The 19,195-nt window shown below is 37.0% G+C and overlaps 6 protein-coding genes across 6 annotated transcripts; 4 read left to right on the forward strand and 2 right to left on the reverse strand.

The window, feature by feature from the left end:
* Positions 1 to 452: 452 nt before the first annotated feature.
* On the forward strand, positions 453 to 2,862 carry L201_002281 (uncharacterized protein; the record flags this gene model as incomplete). Its single annotated transcript, XM_066218058.1, has 13 exons — positions 453 to 663; positions 794 to 803; positions 899 to 1,025; positions 1,156 to 1,281; positions 1,346 to 1,419; positions 1,505 to 1,537; positions 1,633 to 1,805; positions 1,885 to 1,915; positions 1,991 to 2,169; positions 2,328 to 2,392; positions 2,455 to 2,500; positions 2,593 to 2,721; positions 2,822 to 2,862. 13 exons carry the CDS (start codon positions 453 to 455, stop codon positions 2,860 to 2,862), a joined length of 1,245 nt encoding a protein of 414 aa, XP_066074155.1.
* A 1,144-nt stretch (positions 2,863 to 4,006) lies between these two features.
* Positions 4,007 to 5,426, forward strand: L201_002282 (uncharacterized protein; the record flags this gene model as incomplete). The annotated part of the gene is made up of 2 exons (XM_066218059.1): positions 4,007 to 4,696; positions 4,779 to 5,426. The coding sequence occupies 2 exons, from the start codon at positions 4,007 to 4,009 to the stop codon at positions 5,424 to 5,426; spliced, it is 1,338 nt and encodes a 445-aa protein (XP_066074156.1).
* Positions 5,427 to 5,758: 332 nt separating this feature from the next.
* Positions 5,759 to 8,308, reverse strand: L201_002283 (uncharacterized protein; the record flags this gene model as incomplete). Its single annotated transcript, XM_066218060.1, has 6 exons — positions 5,759 to 5,941; positions 6,031 to 6,424; positions 6,523 to 6,633; positions 6,728 to 7,372; positions 7,504 to 7,799; positions 7,886 to 8,308. The coding sequence occupies 6 exons, from the start codon at positions 8,306 to 8,308 to the stop codon at positions 5,759 to 5,761; spliced, it is 2,052 nt and encodes a 683-aa protein (XP_066074157.1).
* A 512-nt stretch (positions 8,309 to 8,820) lies between these two features.
* On the forward strand, positions 8,821 to 9,933 carry L201_002284 (uncharacterized protein; the record flags this gene model as incomplete). The annotated part of the gene is made up of 8 exons (XM_066218061.1): positions 8,821 to 8,941; positions 9,032 to 9,116; positions 9,195 to 9,252; positions 9,316 to 9,373; positions 9,430 to 9,476; positions 9,540 to 9,617; positions 9,707 to 9,803; positions 9,875 to 9,933. 8 exons carry the CDS (start codon positions 8,821 to 8,823, stop codon positions 9,931 to 9,933), a joined length of 603 nt encoding a protein of 200 aa, XP_066074158.1.
* Positions 9,934 to 11,889: 1,956 nt separating this feature from the next.
* L201_002285 (uncharacterized protein) lies at positions 11,890 to 12,531 on the forward strand (the record flags this gene model as incomplete). Its single annotated transcript, XM_066218062.1, has 1 exon — positions 11,890 to 12,531. One exon carries the CDS (start codon positions 11,890 to 11,892, stop codon positions 12,529 to 12,531), a length of 642 nt encoding a protein of 213 aa, XP_066074159.1.
* Positions 12,532 to 13,513: 982 nt separating this feature from the next.
* Positions 13,514 to 18,319, reverse strand: L201_002286 (uncharacterized protein; the record flags this gene model as incomplete). Its single annotated transcript, XM_066218063.1, has 1 exon — positions 13,514 to 18,319. The coding sequence occupies one exon, from the start codon at positions 18,317 to 18,319 to the stop codon at positions 13,514 to 13,516; it is 4,806 nt and encodes a 1,601-aa protein (XP_066074160.1).
* Between the last annotated feature and the right edge of the window lie 876 nt (positions 18,320 to 19,195).

Below are 19,195 nucleotides of genomic sequence, written 5' to 3' on the forward strand. Positions count from 1 at the left end.
TCATCACTTCATCACTTTAACGTAATATAATCTAATCTTGATACCTCCACTTGATATGTCCATGACGTCTATATCGAGCGATGGATGTATTTTTGTATACAGGGATTTGAGAATTTATTAGATAAGATAGTCGACGTAACATGAGTCAGTTGTAGATGATATATGACATGATTCTGGTAAAATCAATTCAAAGGAATTCGTATGCAAAGGTATAAAATAAACATAGAAAGCAGTAAGCAGTACAAAGTGCTATTAAATGTTCATAGTAATTAACTCATCACCAACTCGTTCTTTACTAGATCCAATCAATCCCTCACTGACTCAGCAGCCAATTATTTCCATCCCCTTCTAGAGCCCAACCTCCTAGAATTTGTCTTTTTTCTTTAAACCGATATATTCAATTTCTACAATCTAATAGATAACCTGAAATCTTACAAAATAATAGCTGAAAGATGGATCCATCAATTCAACCTCATAGAGAACCAAATTATGCATTATACCAAAAAGAAATATTTGAATTATCTCAAAAAGGATCACATCCTGATTTTTCAACTAGACCTGATAAATTAGAAGAATTAGCTAAAGAAACTTTAAGTAAAGGTGGTTGGTTATATGCAAGTTGTAATGCTGGTATTGGATGGACTGATCGAGCGAATAGGGAAGGTGAGTTTTCTACGACGAGGATTGATTGATTGATAGAAAATCTAGAATCTGACTTCTATTCATTATTCCTATTCCTATATTAATGAGGATAAACTACTGCTTGCTGATGATTTTAGTTGTGGATTAATAGCTTTTTATCGGTAAGTTCTTACTATGCAATCACTCTCTCTTTGATAGGATAAATATACTTTTCATACAATGTAACTGAGACCACCTCGATTCGCTTCGTGATCAGATGGAGAATCATTCCTCGAATGTTAGTTGATACAACTGCAAGAGATACAACAACTGAATTATTTGGACATAAAATTAACGCTCCAATTGCTTTTGCACCTGTTGGAGTCAATAAGATTTATCATCCTGTAAGTATATTAACATACTATCCCCATTTTTTCAAGTATTGCCCAAGACGGGAAATGTCAAGCATTTCGGTATAAATATATATATATATGTATATCAATAACTGACATAATATCTTTGAAATACTTTTAGCTTGGTGAATTGAATGCAGCAAAAGTAGCTAAAGAATTAAATATTCCTTATTGTTTATCAACTGCCGGTAGTCAACCTATTGAAGATGTAGCTAAAGCTAATGGAGATGGACCAAGATTTTTCCAAGTGAGAGAGAGGTCAAAGCGTTAAGTTGTCATCTGAAAATACTGATTGAATTTGAATGAACTAGTTATACTGCCCTCACGATGAAGAATTAGAAGATAGTTTATTACAAAGAGCTTGGGATAGTGGATTTGATGTTTGGTAAGTATGCAGTAATCGCTCTCACGCTTATTTACGATACTATACCGTGGAATTAAAGCTGAATATACGAGATATATCCAAATAGCATGATGACACTTGATACTTGGCAACTTGCATGGTAAGTAAAAAAAATCATCAATCTGCAGCGGCAAGCACACGTTGTGTACATATGTCGTTAAATTAACCACATTCTGACGATCAATATTGTATTAGGCGACACGAGGATATTGCAAATTCTAATTACGCGTTTTATAGAGGTATAGGAGCAGAAATAGGTTTAACTGATCCAGTATTTAGAAAGCGAATCAAGGAAGCTGGACTGGATCCTGAAAATCAAGATGATATGCCTAAAATCGGTGAAAAATGGATTGATAATGTATGGCATGGTAAGTCTTTTCAGCAACCATGATCGACGATAGAAGACAAGGAAAGCTCATAGTATACTAATGATATTACGAAATATAGGTAAAGCACATACTTGGGAGAAAATACCAAAGTAAGCCTTATATAAGAGAGAGAGAGACGTACCGAGTGGAATCGCTGATCCGCTTCTACCTACATCTGGAAATAGATTAGTCCAAAAATGGAAAAAAATCTCAAATGGTAGACCATTTTTATTGAAAGGTATTCAACATCCTGACGATGCTAAAAAAGCTATAGAACTTGGTTGTGATGGTATTGTGGTTTCGAATCATGCTGGTAGACAAGTTGATGGTGCTGTTGGTAGCTTGGAAGTTTTACCTGAGGTGAGTGAATCAACAATCTTTCTCCCTGTTGGTAAAATTGGAAAAACTCTGATGCTTATATAATCCATTGCAATTTTTGAATAGATTGTTGAAGGTGAGAATATATCTACGTTGAAAACTCACTTTCGTAAGATAACTGAGTGAATTCCATGTCTGATGTAGCTGTCGGGGACAAATGTACTATAATTTTCGATTCTGGTATAAGAACTGGAGCAGATGTATACAAGGTGAGTGATACAGTAAAACAATAGAAATGATGGTGACTGATATTCTACTTTATGTTTTGCAGGCACTTGCTTTAGGAGCAAAGGCTGTGCTCGTCGGCAGACTCTACGGTAAGTCTTCTTAATTGCCGACCAAGAGAACACCGTAACTGCAATATCCATATGATGCTGACAAAATACTGACATCCCTATATCGTACGCAGTATACGGAATGGGTATAGCAGGTGAAGCAGGTGTAAGACACGTTATGAAATCTCTCTTGGCAGATTTTGACATTTTGATGAATTGTGCCGGTGTAAATAAAATATCCGATATCAATAAATCACATCTTCGTAAGTCGTTTTTTTAAGGTTATCATTCAATTGAATACATACCGTTTACATATAATCGTTTATCTCCATACCTCATACTGATACTGGTGGAGTTAAATAGGTTACTTGGAAGGTATAGGTGGATTATCGGGTACTTTATAACCTATTTTCAAACTTTACTTTCAACCTTAAATAATAAAGATAGGAAAATAAGATAAATACCGGCTACTGTATTGTTAATTCTAATATACTGTACAGTAGTATGAGGAGAAAAGAAGGAGTTAAGAAATGTATTTTAACTTTTACACATCAGCTTTTCAGAGACACCAAGAAAAACTTTGTCCTTTAATCGTATTTACGACTCTAAAAAAGAACACTTACATTATACAGTATAACGCTTTAAACGACTCGAACAGCACCGCCGCATTCATCGTAATGTACAGTACGTATCACCCAATCTGAATCAGATCATTCAGTAAAAACGTCGTAAGGCATTTATCTATGATGTAACAATCAAAGATAAGGCTGTTAAGACTGTCAAAACTGTTAAAAAAAGCTGAATCATCTTCCAACCTAAAATGTTTGGCATATCGCCTCTACAAACCCCCCCTATCATTACTGATTCAGACTATATAAAACCTCAGATTTATCTTTTATGATTCTGTCTCTTTCTCTTTCTCTTCTTATCTCTCACCACAATATATTCACTCATAGATATTAACCTCATATTATATTGACTTTCACTATCAATTCACTCAAATATCCATTCAAACAATCAAAGTAAATCTAACAATATCTACCAAACTATCAGATTTATCAATACAAATTTATCTTGTTTTCAACACTATAAATTACCACCCCCATCAAAACACAAGCTATTCCTTTCGACGATCAAAAGTTAAAAGGTACCATCACTCATCGTCCATCATCCATCAACCATCAAACCAAAGGAAGGTCATCTTTTCCTAACATCAAACGCAAAAGGTAATATACATTACCCCATATATTGATATCTACATCTAACCTCACTCCTCCACTTCTTCCTTATTCCCTTTCTTGTCAACTTTACCAGTTTACAAGTATCTGTCCATTCCTCAACCTCAAATCGCTAGTGTAAATTATCATTCTCTCTTACTTCGATTCCTCGCTTACATCGAGAATCATTTCTTGCTTCTTCCCCTCTTTCTCACAACTGTCAATTGCTTCAATAAACACATACTGAAAACTTGCATAACAATTCAACCAACACGAAAAGAGGTTCAAGATGTTGAACACTATTTACAGGATATTCAAGTTCCTGTCCAATATGTTCAACAATTTCTACAATATGGATTTTGACCGAAAAGTATTGATAGGTCTTATCGTCCCTGCTATAGGCTTTAGGCACGCTATCATGTTCTTCCTCTGCAGTATCGTTCCACTTATACTTGGTACATTAGTTGTTTTACTCGGTTTATTGTTGATCACCTATCCAATTTATATCCTTTGTAAAAGTTCAGATTTTTTACGAGAGTTACCTTATAACACTTATTTATGGATTAGAAATAAAATTAGATGGAAATTGTTCATGATAGAATTGAATTTTTGGTTGAAAACTAGAGATGTTTGGGCAAGACCACCTGAATATCCTCCACCTGAACCTACACAATACCCGCAACTAGATCATTATAATAGATTAAATAGAATCTTTCAATTATGGAAATTGAGTGTTAGACAAAAATTCATGGATTGGTTAGATATTCCTTATGGATATGGTTCAGAACAAATCATTGAAAGTCGTGCACAAGCTAAAAGAGAAAAACAAGAAAAAAAGGAAAAAGATAAACAAGAAAAAAAGTATGAAAATGATATTAAAAAAAAAGAAAGGAATGAAAAGTTGAATACTCAATTAATGATTTTTAAGCATGATATATACGAGAAATTACAAAAATGGTTTAATCCTGATGATTATAAATCAAAACAATGGGAAATGCAATATAACCAACATTATTACCATGTGAGTTATCTTATCCAAAACATCTATGAGTTGGAAAAATGATAAGCTGACGTGATGAATACCGTATACTCTACTCTCATAGCCACCACCGCCACCAGCATATTATCACCAACAGCAATCAATGATGTACAATAATAACAGTGTCACACCCCCAGATCCAATGATGGCTTACAATTACAGTTACGATCATCAATCACCAGGTTATAACAGTCACGCTCAATATCTCAATATGATGAATCAAAATAACAACTACAATAACAACTACAACAACAATTACAACAACAACTACAACAATAACTCAATGATGAATCACAGTACCAATTACACCGGTCACCAAGCACCAGATATACATCCAATGTGCACTTGTATAGCTGGATGTCAAGTTCACACCATCAAATATACATTAACTCAAGATACCGTGTTTCCTAAAGGTTCTATAGTTGTCACTGCACCACCACAATATCACAATCATACAACACCTTACTATAATAATCAATACCGACAACAACAACAACAACAACAACAACAACAACAACAACAACAACAACCAGATCAAGTTAATCCTCAATTCTCTGATGATGCTTTTGAAAGGTCAAGGAATAATAGTAGTTATTCAACACCTCTTAGCCACATACAACAACCAACTCCAGATTACGATACTTTCAATGCGAATTTAAAACAAAGTTTATCCAATTATGTTAGACTTCATGATCAATATGGTGAAAGGTAAGAAAAGATCGCCTTGTAACGAAAAAGATTTAGTTTAGTCCCAAGAATTTTTCAGATTTTGCTTTCATTGGTTTTCAGCTTGTCGTAATAAAGAAAGAAGATAGGTGCTGGATCACCTGTCGTGTCCCAGAATGATGAATGATATTTGTCGTCTTTTTGATATCTAGAGAGATAAGGTACTGGATCACCTAGTTCCAGAATGATGATTGATATTGTATATATGTCGTGTATGTATTGAAATGAAAAAGCTATGCATGTATATATGTTCTACCTTATCACCGGCTTCTCAAATGGAAGATCGATCTTGAGTAAGGCCATGTCGAATGATCAAGACTAGAACACCCATAGCTGAGATACTATATCACCTTGTACTACACTTTCATTTTCATTTTGATCTTCCTTCTGTTTTTGATGGGAAGGGAATAATTTAGGCATTGATTCAACAGTCGCAGTTTCAATTGACATTGATAAAGCTGGTGGATTTCTAATTTTTCTATTTGATTCAGTATCGAATAACTATGGGATATGTAAATTTATTAGTTCTAGCTGAATTATACTTTTGATTTTGATTAAAAAAAAAAAGAGGTCTTTGTTAATCAACTTACAGTAGAATAACCATGATCTAAGAAATCTTCAAGATTGAAAGGAGGTTTTGTAAAAGGTTCTTTAAAAATTTTAGCTATTGTTGAAATTGAAGATAAATAATGTTTTTCTAAAGAAGAAATTTCCCATAAAGATGAATTTATAGCATTTGTTTTTAAAACTTTTTTTTCTTCATTATTAAATGGATCATTAAATCCTTGTTTACCTAAAGTTGAAGATATTTTAAGTATATCATCGCCATCATCTGGACGTTGAATTAAAATCATTGTTCCTGGATGACGTTTAAATAAATTGTAAATGAATGGTAAGATTAATATAACTCCTGCAGGTGGTGAAGTTAATGATAATCTTGATAATCTTTTAATAAATGATGCTATTAATGTTGAAGATAATAAACTATTATATTATAAAAAGAAAAGAAAATAAGTATTACAGCCTACTATTTTTCTTTATCTTAACATCTAGCTTAACAAGATGAATTGCAAACAACTCACGAAGAAGCTAAGAAAGTATCTAATAACCTAAAGAATCTAGCTCTATATTTAACGTGCATTACATTTTTATCAAGTAAACCATAAAGACGATCATAGAAATGAGGATATTCGCTATAGATCGTAAAAAAAAAAAAAAAAGGCATTAGTATAGTTATTAATCTAACTTGATATCATATTCCAATCATCATTAGATTGCAAACCTTACAAATTATATTGAGTCATTAAGATGAACAACCCATTTATAGCCAACATGGCATTTGAACCACCTTTGTCTGTTAAAGTAGATAACCAATCTGCTATTCTTAATCTTCTTTCAGGTTTAAAATGACCTAAAATACCTTTTTCACCATGTAATCCAATTAAAATCTTTCTTATAAATCCATCATTTATTTGTAAATATGATAAAACATTTTCCCATAAATTTGTATAATATGTTGTATGTGATGAAATTGAATATATATTTTGATGTATTGATAATTGTGATGTTCTTTGTCTTGTTGACGATATCTTTTTTCTTTTACCACCTCCTCCTTTTCCTCCATTAACATTATTATTATTATCATCATCATCATCTAAATCAGATTGATCAGAATTTTCAGATTCATATTCTTTCATCCATTCTGGTAATTCATCAATTTCACCTTTATATCTATTTTTACCTTTCTTAGTATTTACTTTTTTACTCTTTTTATTTTTGTTCATACCTGAAGGTGGTTCATTAAAAGTTGATATATAAAATGCGTTAATATCTTCAGGTAATTTAGGTAAATTCGTTAAAGGTAATAATTGTGATAATAAATTCGATGGATCTGATAATTTTGATGATTGAGATTGATTTTGGATGAAAGTGCTATTTGGTGGTAGGTAATGCGATTCAATAATGATTGTCAGTATTCAGTATAGCTTTTTTTTTTTTTCCAACATGTATGTACGTGTAGCAGATAATTGAAAAAGAAGATAGAACGCAGATTCCACACATACGCTGATTCCTTAAAGAAAGCCCATCTTATATCATCGTATTTTGCCCAAAAATCATCTACAACAATTTTTATTACATCTTGAGGTAAAACATCACTATCATCTTCTACTTGATTCGATTCTACGATTATCCAACCTTGACCTGATTTCCTCTGTTTAGAACCTCTTAATGAAGGTTTAGGATTAAATAATGAATTTAGAATCAACTTGAAATATGGTATATGTATTATAGGTGTTGAAGATTGAATCGAGTTTGATAATGGTCCTAATAAAGAAAACAACAATGGTATGGAAGAACTCTAGCACAACAATATACCGATCAGCATATTCTGTCACTGCCTGTTTCATTCAATATCCACAATGGGTTGGCTACGAACGGACTCACTCTCAAAGCAGGTTCAGAATCTCTCATCAGACCAGATAGCACTTCGACGTATTCTAATAATCTTTCTCTTACCCAAGCTCTAACTTCTCTTTCTTCACCTAATTCACTGTTATTTGCTAGTTGAGTTTGAGTTAAATCACCATTTAATCCACCAACTTTATTTTCACTTATAAATTTTATAAATACTCTATGTAATGACCAAATTGCCTTGTGTACAATTTGAGGATCCTGACTTCTTGATAAATTAATTAATGGTAATAATGGATTAGGATCATATTCTTCTTCTATGTCATTTAAAAGTGCTGTTTCAAGTTTCGTTATTTGTTTTAAAGGGTTTGACGTAGTAGAGGTAGTTGATGATGAGGAGGAAGAAATCGTTTTTGTAGATGACTTTGCTTTTGTCCGAGGTAGAGATGATACCATTTTGATCGCTTGATAGCTATGCTACCTTAGACTTTTACTTCAGGTGGATAAAAATCAAAATATCTATATACATTTGTTGAAAGAGATCTTTACGTCTATTTTAACTTTTTCAACTTTTATTTTCTGTGTTTGAGAGGTGGAGGAGACCGGCTGAACACACGTGGTAAACATGCTTTCGACCCCACCGGTGATGTGGTATTTTGCCACTCGTTGAACGGGATCAAATGGTACTGGTTTACGCGTATCACATCAAATGTCTCAACATGACCATTACAGTACAATCATCATCATCTATTCTATCTCCTTATTCTACTTGTATTCTACCATCACCGAACGATCCTCTTACCCTTCCTTAACCTTCTTCATCAAACAACAAGATCAATCCTTCTTTCTTCCTCTTTTCTCTTCATATACCCTTCATCTAGGCAGCAGCAATTCGCTTGGTCTTAGTTTTTTTGAAAAATCCTGCCTGGTTTACCGCTACACTTTAACCCCATTCATCGTACCCTACCATGCCTCCTACGAGTCATAATGGCGTCTCTGGATCTGGTTCAAGACCAGGATCAACCAAACCTGGAACACCTATATCGAATACCAGTAATTGCTCATTGATATTGAGGAAACAGCTGCTGGGTAAGCTTTCATCATCTTGGCAATCTCATAACGTTATATGCGGTAGTAACATCGAATAGAGCTGATTTCTTCCTTCAATTCCTAATCTAGACTTGCAGAAATACCCGGTAGATGGTTTCTCAGCTGGCTTAGTGGACGATGACAATATCTTAGAATGGCAAATAGTCATAATGGGGTAGGTAGATCAGCTGTATGATATTCAGCAACTTCTCATTTCTGCAATCTTCAGCTGACATAATCTCGTTATCACCAGACCAGCAGATACATTATACGAAGGCGCTATACTCAAAGCCAGACTTATCTTTCCTCCTGTATGTATAACTCAGCTGCGCATCCCCGATCAGGTTCTCTAGCTGACTTTCTGGTATGATCAGGAATACCCAATATTACCACCGAAAATGATCTTTGATTCAGAAATGTGGCATCCTAATGGTTAGTTGTCTAGCTTCTGACTTTATTGAGTAGATACAACTAACGCATATGTATAGTGTACGATAAGGGAGATAAGAAGGGAGAAGTATGCGTCTCAATCTTGGTAAGCTACCTTGACGACGTATCTCTACAGGATTTTCATAGCTGACCGTATTCACACCTATAGCATCAACCGGGAGAAGATGAATGGGGATATGAAGATGCAGGAGAAAGATGGTTACCTGTGCATACTGTTGAAAGTGTTGTAAGTGATCATAACCCAATAGAATCAACTTTTCCGCTTGGTACCACCACAAAGCCTTTAATTGTGCAAAAGCTGATAAACCCCTTCAGCTCATTTCCGTAATCTCCCTCCTTTCACAAGACGTTCCAGATCTCTCATCGCCAGCGAACGTAGATGCAGCGAAGGAAGTAAGGGAAGATTTTGCATGTGAGTTTTTGTCTTCCACAGCTAAGAAGAAGCATCCATTGCTGTGAGCTTAGCTGATTCTGCTTGAATAGCATACAAGAAGAAAGTGAAAAGATTGGCTCGGAGATCCGCCGAAGAAGCTTACGATTAGTTTGGCTTTCTGGTCGACACCGAAATTATCATTCTAGAGCCAAGCGGTCCATCTAATCAATACATTCGCATTTCATTCCCACACATCACGCTCAAATTTCCGAGATAGGGCGACCAATATCACAGCTCTCTCGCGTATCATTAGTTGTTTCATACAACACATACAATATTCAAGGAGAATATTACGAACGATATCTCGTCTTAGATCTAGTCGTAGTATTCCTGATCTCATGCATTTACAGTATGAAATATCCCATTTGAGATCCGTAGCGGAAGGTTATTTGTCACTGTTTGACCTCTTGATCCGTTTGGCGTTTGAAACCTGATCCACACATCCTGTTCTCTGAGCACTGTCTTTCTTCTGAATGTTCCGACAAGGACTTCATATATTAGCGAGTTCATGCAACTGCAGTGTAGTGTGCGCAATCAGTTATATACTCGATCGCGGATATTACCGTTGATCTTATGGAAAAGGAAGCGAAACATGTTAGCTTCCATATGTTGGCATGACGTCTATTACATTCCTTGCACTGTTTTAGCTCTACACTTGACATCGTTGGTGACAGTATTCGTTGCTTTATGTTCACATATATTCTCAGCTATTCTTGGACATGGTCCCATTTCATGCATTCAGCTACGCAAGGAGGACAAGATTGCCAAATAGACAAACGCGCGTGAAGAAATTCGCCACAACTTCTATTACGTACGTTAGACCAGATGTGGCACTTTTTTCAATCCCTTCAACAACGTCCCATTAGACGTGATATCTCCATTTATTTCTTCTTAAAATCGTTCTTGGATGCATGCAAAAGTTGACAAACATCAGACAAAAGCAAAAGATGTCAAAAACACGACGTATGCAGGATTTGAACCTACGAGCCTGACGGCACGAGATCAACTAGATAAACTAATTCAAGTCTCGCCGAATAACCACTATCGCAACACGCCTTGGATGAAAGAGCCCAAAGTTGTTGTATATATATTGTGTGGTCATCACAAGAGCTGGTATCGTTGGGCTGTATACGCCTTATCCCTGTCCGTTTTTCAATTCGATCCTCGACTTGATATTCAGTTTCCATTCACTCGTTTCTCTTAGAAGATTCTCACCATCCCCTCCTTTATCTTGACGATTCCTGTCACACCGATAATGAAGACGACAGCTTTTGTTGTGACCCCTTCAAACCCTCCACTGAGTGTCGTTTTGAGAACTTGTCTGCCCTTTATACTCTTTGTCTGCTACTTGACTTGAGCCTTGCACCTTTCACATGCGTCACCATCACAAGATAACCCTGATGATGCTCATATTTTTTGGGTCATTACATTGCTTACATGGAATACAGTAAGTGTATCCAGTACAGTGCACAAGCTTCCTTTGTTGAGCTGATATCATTGATAAACGCCTCAATACCACTTTCCTTTCTGCCTTGACACCATAACGAGAAGTTGGCACACCATGTCACTGTATACGTCAGCGTCGAGGGGAGAAAAGTGGTGAGATGTCCTTCTTCTTTCTCAGAAGAAGCAATCATTCGTCATCTCCTTTTTTGTTGTAACGTCGCTCAGAGATTCTCGAAGACTTTACCAACACAGGTATGAGTCAAAATATACCATTCCCCGACCCTGGTCTTCCTGTCTTTGAAGATCCTATGTAGGGTAGACCTATATGTCGTGCTCAAAATTCAGACATCTTTTGTTCGAAGCGAAGCAGAAGAGGATATCGTCATGACAGGACGATAAGAAGACGTGGGCGAATTCTTCCCTTCCTTGTACTGTAATTATGTACTGTCAGTTGTCATATGATCCATAACCAATTGTACAGTTCATGTATAAATAGTCTGGCAAATCCGTTCCCAGCTCTACCTTTCCCTCATCATCTCGAATCATTCAGCATATCATCTCAATCTTGTATATTCACTTATAACACAGTACAAATCACTCTTGATACGGCACATACATTATGACCCAAACAACTCAAGCATCTACAAACTCAAATGACACTTATAAGCCTACCGCCGTCCATTGGACTACATGGAGTGGAATCGATGAAAGTAATCCATCTGAATTCATGATATATACTATCACTAATTGGTTGGATGGGCCAAAAGAATGGTTAAATAGTCCAGAAGGTTGTTCACTTTTCACAGCGAATGAAGAAACTGATAAATTGTTTGAGGATTCAGAAATGAAAAAAATTTCATTATATAATCCTACGATGAACACCAATGACTCACAAGGTATTGCTACTACTACACATGATGAAGAAGAGGTTTATGATAGACTTGTATCAAGATGTAAAGAAATTGCATCAAAGTTGAATGAATCATATGAAAAGATGAAAACTCAAGGTACAAATAACTTCAAACATGGATTCAGATATGGTCCTGATCAAGAACTTAATGTGACACGAAAATTATTACCGTATCTGGACAGATTTGGTTTTTTAGCTAATAATCCATCTCGCTACGTCTCAAAAGCATTTTGTGAGGAATACAACGGGACAACAAACAAAGAAATCAGAGACTTGATGAGTTATAAAAGCGTGGACGAAATCGTTAGCAAGTTAAGAGCCATAGATGCTTCATCTGCTGCAAATGAATGAGATAGTCTAGATTTGATCGATTATAGAGATCGTTCTAATATATCGAAATAGATCCTTATCCATTTCTATATCGTATGGTAACCGTTATATGCATGCAGCTGGTTTGATGGTTCAATGATACCTGTTAACTTTCATCATTCTACGCTAGTACGCCGAGTACATTTACACCCTAATCCTGTATGCGTTGTGAATGACGAATAAGTAGTATGAAGTAATCCAAGTGCCACAATCTGTTTTTTCCAACCACAATCAAAGTGTTGTAATGATATTCACAAATTATTTCGGATGGATTCAAGCGTAGCCTGCCATGATCGTGTGAACATGTCAATTAGACTATCTGCTATTGAGAAGTGAGAGCGGAATGTGCTTAGAAGACTTTCTTGAATTATCACCCCTTTGTTTCCTCCAAGAAAGTGAACTGCCAGCCAGAGATCCCCCATTGCTTGCTCTTCAAACTGTACTCGCACCATACTTACATGCACAGCAAAGTTGGAGATCTTGACGATCAGAAGCCTAAAATCATTCAGTTTCGCTTTGCAGAAACTACAAGCGAGGAAATAAAACTTCTGAAAAAATGAAATTTATAAGCCGTAAATAGTTTAAGATATCGTTGAAAAAAGAATAAAACATTAGAAATATTCTTTGTATCGCAACTACCATAATGCCTTGTCAGTGTCGATATTTGCTCTTCGCATGATTATTGAATATATTGTATTGACTTTATCAAAGACCTTTATATACTGATTACATGATACATGTATTTTTACTACTTAATATAGTTTATATATAATATTACAAATTGTTAAGGAATTTTTTTAAATTGATTCCTTTTTATTTACTTTTGTTAACGAAGAGATGTGACAGTTCTCGCGAAATATAATTGCGAGTTATTGCTTATAAAGTACTATATAGTAATTGATACCAAAAACAAAAGATCGAAAAATAAACTAAAAGTGGTGAGTATGTTAAGTCATAATAAAGTTTAACTGCCTCTCCATAATGAACCTCTGTAACCACCACCACCTCTCGAACTACCTCTCCATAAGCCTCTACCACCAAAACCTCTACCTCTCTCACTTCCAGATCCAGGTACACCACCTCTGTATCCACCTAATCCTGTAGTACCACTAGGTGAATCACCATTTATACCGCCTATTCTAGAAGTCAAAGATGGTGTTCCAGGTAAAGATCCAATCGCTCTAGGTCCAGTAGGTGGTACTTTTGGTCCTGTTGGGGGTAATTTAGTTGTTGATCCTAAAGAAGAAGGTGTTGTAGGTGGTTGTTGTGAAGTAGTAGATGTAGATGTATGAGGTGGTAATTCTCTCATAGGTAAGGGAGGAGGCATTTCAGTAGGTTGATTTACAGGCGATTTATTCAGATTTAATGATTCTTCAGTTGAAATACTTGAAGATGATCTCGGTACATAACTATTCGTGGTCAAACCTAAACTCGTAGCAGGAGAAAGATCGTTTTCTGCTATTGATGATTGTCGAGGTATATAACTTGAACTGACTCTAGGAACAAATGAACTTGACGCTGAAGTAGCAAGAGGAGCGGTTGTACCCGAAGGTTGAGGTTGAACGGGAAAGTAATCTGAAGCTGAAGCGACAGTACCACTGACAGATCTGGGTACATAGCTTGAAGCATTTGAAGTCGGACGTGAGGTTTCGACCGGTGTACTGTTATTCAGACTAGTGGATGTTGCCGTTCCCGAAACTGATCTATTGGATGGGAGATGTTCTAATAGATTTAATTTACCACCCATTGTAGGAGTTTCAGGTTCACCTTTTATCGGCGAGCTAATGATCGTATTTGTCGAAGAAGCGATATTTCCAAATCCAGGTATATCATCAAACGAACTTCCTCCATTGACCTTAGGTGTTTCTGCTAAAGTAGCGGTAGCGGCAGTGACACCAACATCTAGTTTAGGCGGTACTTCACTAATTGGAGTTTGTGATTCTTTTCTAATTTTATGCGATTTGAGGTAATCAGACAAAGAAACCTTCTTAGGAGGTTCCGGTGGAGGTGTCGGCTCTTTCGGTGGTGGAGTTGGTTCTTTGAGTGGAGGTGTAGCTTTACGAGGTTGAGGCTGGAGCTCAGATTCAGGTTCGTTGGCTTCAACAATCTCATCAGGTACAGATTGACTGTCGGCAGGAGGGACAATTTGTGGATTAGGTATAGCAGCTTCATCGATATCCATAGCAGAAGAAAGGGGAGCAGTGATCTGGTCAGGCACAACAGCTCTCGGTTCTTCTTTTTTGGGGTCATTATCCTCGTTATTGGGAATGCTGATAGAAGAAGTGATTGGTATAGTAGGAAGGATTTCTAGTTGTTCAAGTTTGATTGATTTTCCAGATTTAGGTGATGATCCGATATCCCTTGAAACCTTTCTTTTCTTCTTTTGGTGTGAAGATGCTGAACCATCATTATCCATTCTATGACCATCTTCATTTTCATCTTCATCATCGTTTTCAGAACCCGATGGAGAAGATAATAATATTCTTCTAGATTTACCTCCTCGGTGTTTCTTTGTCAAACTATGTGCCTGAGCTTTTGATGTTTGAAGACCTTTAGTAGTCGGGTTGATGGTTATACTTTTGATAGATTTGGAAGCTGATTTCGGACTACTATCTGGAATCTTCACCTTGTTCTTCTTGGGTTTCTTAATTATCAATTCCCTTTCATCCTCTGATATATCGTGTTCGTGAGAATGCCCATTCATGAATTTTGAAGATTCAAGAACAGGTGAAAGAACTCTGCGCACTTTACGAGCATTCCCATTGGCTTTGATTGACTGTCTTAATGGTGAAGATTCAGTTTCGTGTTCACCTTCTTCATCTGTCATGGCTTCATGATCTGATTCTGAGAATTGTGATTTTGGTATGGTAGCTGTGGTAGCGTCAGATTCGGAACCTGATTCCATATCATCGGCCAACGAAGGCTTGATAGATGAAATAGCTGAAGATAAAGATGAAGATGAATCTTGTCGACCAGATTTGGGTGTTTTGGGTGAAACAGCGGGCGAGGATTCCTTAGGGACTGATATAGGAGATTCAGCTTTCATGACAGCTTCAGTGGTTGTTGTGCTTTCAGGCTGCTGTATTTGTAAGTCTTCGGCTGGTTCGACCAGTTCAGGAGCAGGTGGGGGGACTGGCGAAGCCGCTGCGGGTAGTACAGAAACTGGTGCATTGACGGACAGTTCAGGTTCAGAACCGTGATGAGGCTCAGCAACGGTAGCGGATTCTTCAACTTGCATAGTCAAATCTTCTTCTTCCGTCTGCTGTATTTCAGGTACTTCAGGCACTTTGACAATCTCCGGTTCGACCAATTCAACTTGTTTCACCTGTTGATCTAACTGCTGAAGTTCTTCTATCTGTTCCTCAACTTCGATATCTTGATCCATAGATTCGTCGGCAGCCTTTTCAGAACTTCCTTCATGATTATCTTCGTGCCCAGAAACAGATCGATCTTCAGAATGAATGGATTGTGAATGAATTGAATGAGCTTCAGAAGTACTTGAGCTTATTCTAGTTAAACCTAAGTCGAAAGCTTGATGTTCAGAATTTTCATTTTCGTTCAATTTCCATTTTTTCATTTCAGCGATTTCCAATTCCCTCCTTCTCCAACCTCTTACAGCACCAACTAATTCACCTAAATCGACTCTCAATTTTTTACCTCTTCCGTTTTCACCTTCATGATCATTTGGATCTTGTGATAAATTAGGTTGAACAAGTTGACTCATTTGTGCTAATGCGCATGTTCCAGGTATAACACACGCACACGCTGTAAAAGTACCAAAGATATGTGTTAGAACTGAATCGATTTTATTTGAAAGTTGATTGATGACCTTGGTGGAAGCTGAAAATATAGGTGAAGCTAATGAACCATCATTAAGCATTGCAGTATTTATTATTGATCTTAAAGAATGAACAACATGTTGATCATCCCATTCCCATCCTAATACCAATTCATCCTTTTTCCCAATATCCTTCGAAGCAAATAAACCAAACTTCAATTTTAATGATCCATTTTCAGAAGGTCTCCATAATAAAGGTCTCAGAACTACATTTGGATGACAACCACTTCTAACAAACCTCAAATCATTGCCATATCCTCTAGCATCAATCATCAAATTGATAGGCGGACCTATACTTCTAACGTGAGGTTTCGGTAATCCAAGTGAAGAATATTGGTTGATTGGATCTTTTCGATACGTCTGGCAATCTATCACTTCTCCTTTGAATTCTCCAACGAAAGATCCGAAGGTTATAGGTTCTTCTGCAAATACACTGTATATTGTCGGACGTGTATATACTCCATGCTTTGAGATATTTTCGGCATATGTGAGAGGAAGAAACGAAGGTGCATCCTCTATTGCCCGTATCGATATTGGTGAAGCGAGTGATTCGAGATCTGAGCCGGAAAGGAATACTGGAGGAACAGGAGGTGCTAAAATGTGAAAGTCGGGAGGAGGAAAAAGGTTGTCGGGTGATAGGCGCAGTATACCAGTCTCTGTGGGTGAAGGCAAACCAGAAGGATTATGTATCGCTCTACTTTTAGCCGCTACTATTTCCTCTTCTGCATCTACCCATTCTTTGTACACATTTCTCATGATCTGTCTAGCGGCAACACCACGAACGATATTCTCTTTTATCGGTGTATATTCTAATGTCCAAGGTTCTATACGGAAATAATCATCTTCTGGTTCTTCCAGTATAGGTTGTTGTTCCTTAAATAAAGGACCAGGTGTCGAAGAATCATTGTTGTTAGGTTGTTTCGCACGGGGTTTTGGTCCAGGTTGTCGACGTTTTGGTTTCGTTGCAGGAGGTCCCATAACACCTGGACTACTTTCTTTCGCTTGTTCTTTATCTTTATCTAAATCACCTTCCAACGCACTTTCCGTACGGGCCCTTTTTGTTTTACTGCTTTTACTCCTTGGTTTTTCCTTTTCTATAGGTTGATGTTGTTCTTCTCCACCTCCTGCTCCTCCTTCTATTGTTGCAGCTTCTCTTGCTTGCCTCTGTTGATCTTGCATCGCAATTTGCATTCGCTTTGCAGCGGCAGCATCAAACGGTCGAGGTTGGCATAATTCGCAGAAATATTTATCTGGTGCAGAAGCTTCATCCATAAACCCAAAACAAATTCCATGTTCCCATGCCCAACAACCTTCACATTGAATTGTGAAGCCATCATCTTCTGTGAAACCACATATACATCTAATGACGGTGTTATCTTCTCCCATATAATGTGCTGGATGATCTGATGAAGCTCGACGAGATGATCCGCCAGTTGTATTACGTTTCCGTTTACCTTTCTGTTTGATAGGTGGATCTGGACTTGTACGTGTCGGCGTAGGAGGATGTGCCGCAGGAGAAGAGTTATCGGTATTAGAGGGAGTAGTGAGGATGTTGGATAAGGAGGCTGTAGGAGGAGGTACTGTCGCTGGTTCGTGCCGACTATCATTTGGATCATTGTCTTCCGGTGGTGTATAAGGATAAGTGTGTGTATCCGGCGGTGCATGTTTTTCCACCAGACGAGCTTGATCTTCCATTACCACCTCCATTATATTTGGCTTTGGAGGCAGTATTGGCGGCACATCTACAGCTGATGATATATTAAGTAATAATGCTACGGCATCGTCTGGTTCTCCTCCTCGTATCGATGGTTCTAATGGTACCGAGTTCGAGACATCTTCCATCACAATGTCGGTAGCTGAACTCTGTATGGCTGTAGGTAAATGGCGAGGAGGTGAAGGTCGTGAAGGACCGGCTTCTGCAGAAGAATTCATGTTGAAAAGGAGATTGAGACGCTGTCACTAGAGCAAATGACTAAGAAATGGTTAGATTATATCAGATGACAAGATCGTTTTGTAAGGTGTGGTGGCAAGAAGGAGATAAGTATGCGAAAAGCGGACTCACGATGCTCAACAGTCGAAGAACAAAGGGTATCTAAAGGATGCGTTGGGTGTAGAGGTGCGTCGAGCGGTCTCTGATGAATAATAATAACGCAGATAGTGAAGAAGGTCAGCATAAACCACGAGCGACATCAGATTAAGCTATGAGACAGTCGCTTTGCTATGACCATACGAAAACTCACTATGAGAATATCTATAATTCGATACAATTAATCCAATGATATGGATTCCTCCCACCCTTCTAACGCGTCGATAGATGTAAGTCTGCTTTATAAATGTCCAGGTGAAATAGTGAAAAGTGGTGATTATACTGTATTATAAGATGATTTCCTTTCTTTTTGGTTGCTGACACGACATTGGTGGTAAGTAGTGTCCATAAAAGCTGTTGATTCTAATGATACAATATATAGATATGAAGACGATAATGAGGAAGGTAATAATGATAGTAAATGTAGAAATAGAGTGAATTAGTTTAGGTGAAAGTCGAAAGTGTAGTGAAAAGTGTGTGTGTGTGTGTATAGAGACTGTAAATTTAGAGAAAAACATGAACCACTATACAAATAAATTCCCTTAGTTATTTTTACCCTAATTTTCACTTAATTTTCCTTAACTTTCACCTCTTTTCACACTTTTCACACTTTTCATCAAAATTTCTCAGAATTTTACTACAATCGAGTGGCAAAAAAACCAAATACTTTCGTAGATATGATATTACATAAACAAAATAAATCTCCTAAAAAGGAAAATCAT

This window comes from Kwoniella dendrophila, chromosome 2 (genome assembly GCF_036810415.1).
Source record: "Kwoniella dendrophila CBS 6074 chromosome 2, complete sequence".
Classification (NCBI taxonomy): domain Eukaryota; kingdom Fungi; phylum Basidiomycota; class Tremellomycetes; order Tremellales; family Cryptococcaceae; genus Kwoniella; species Kwoniella dendrophila.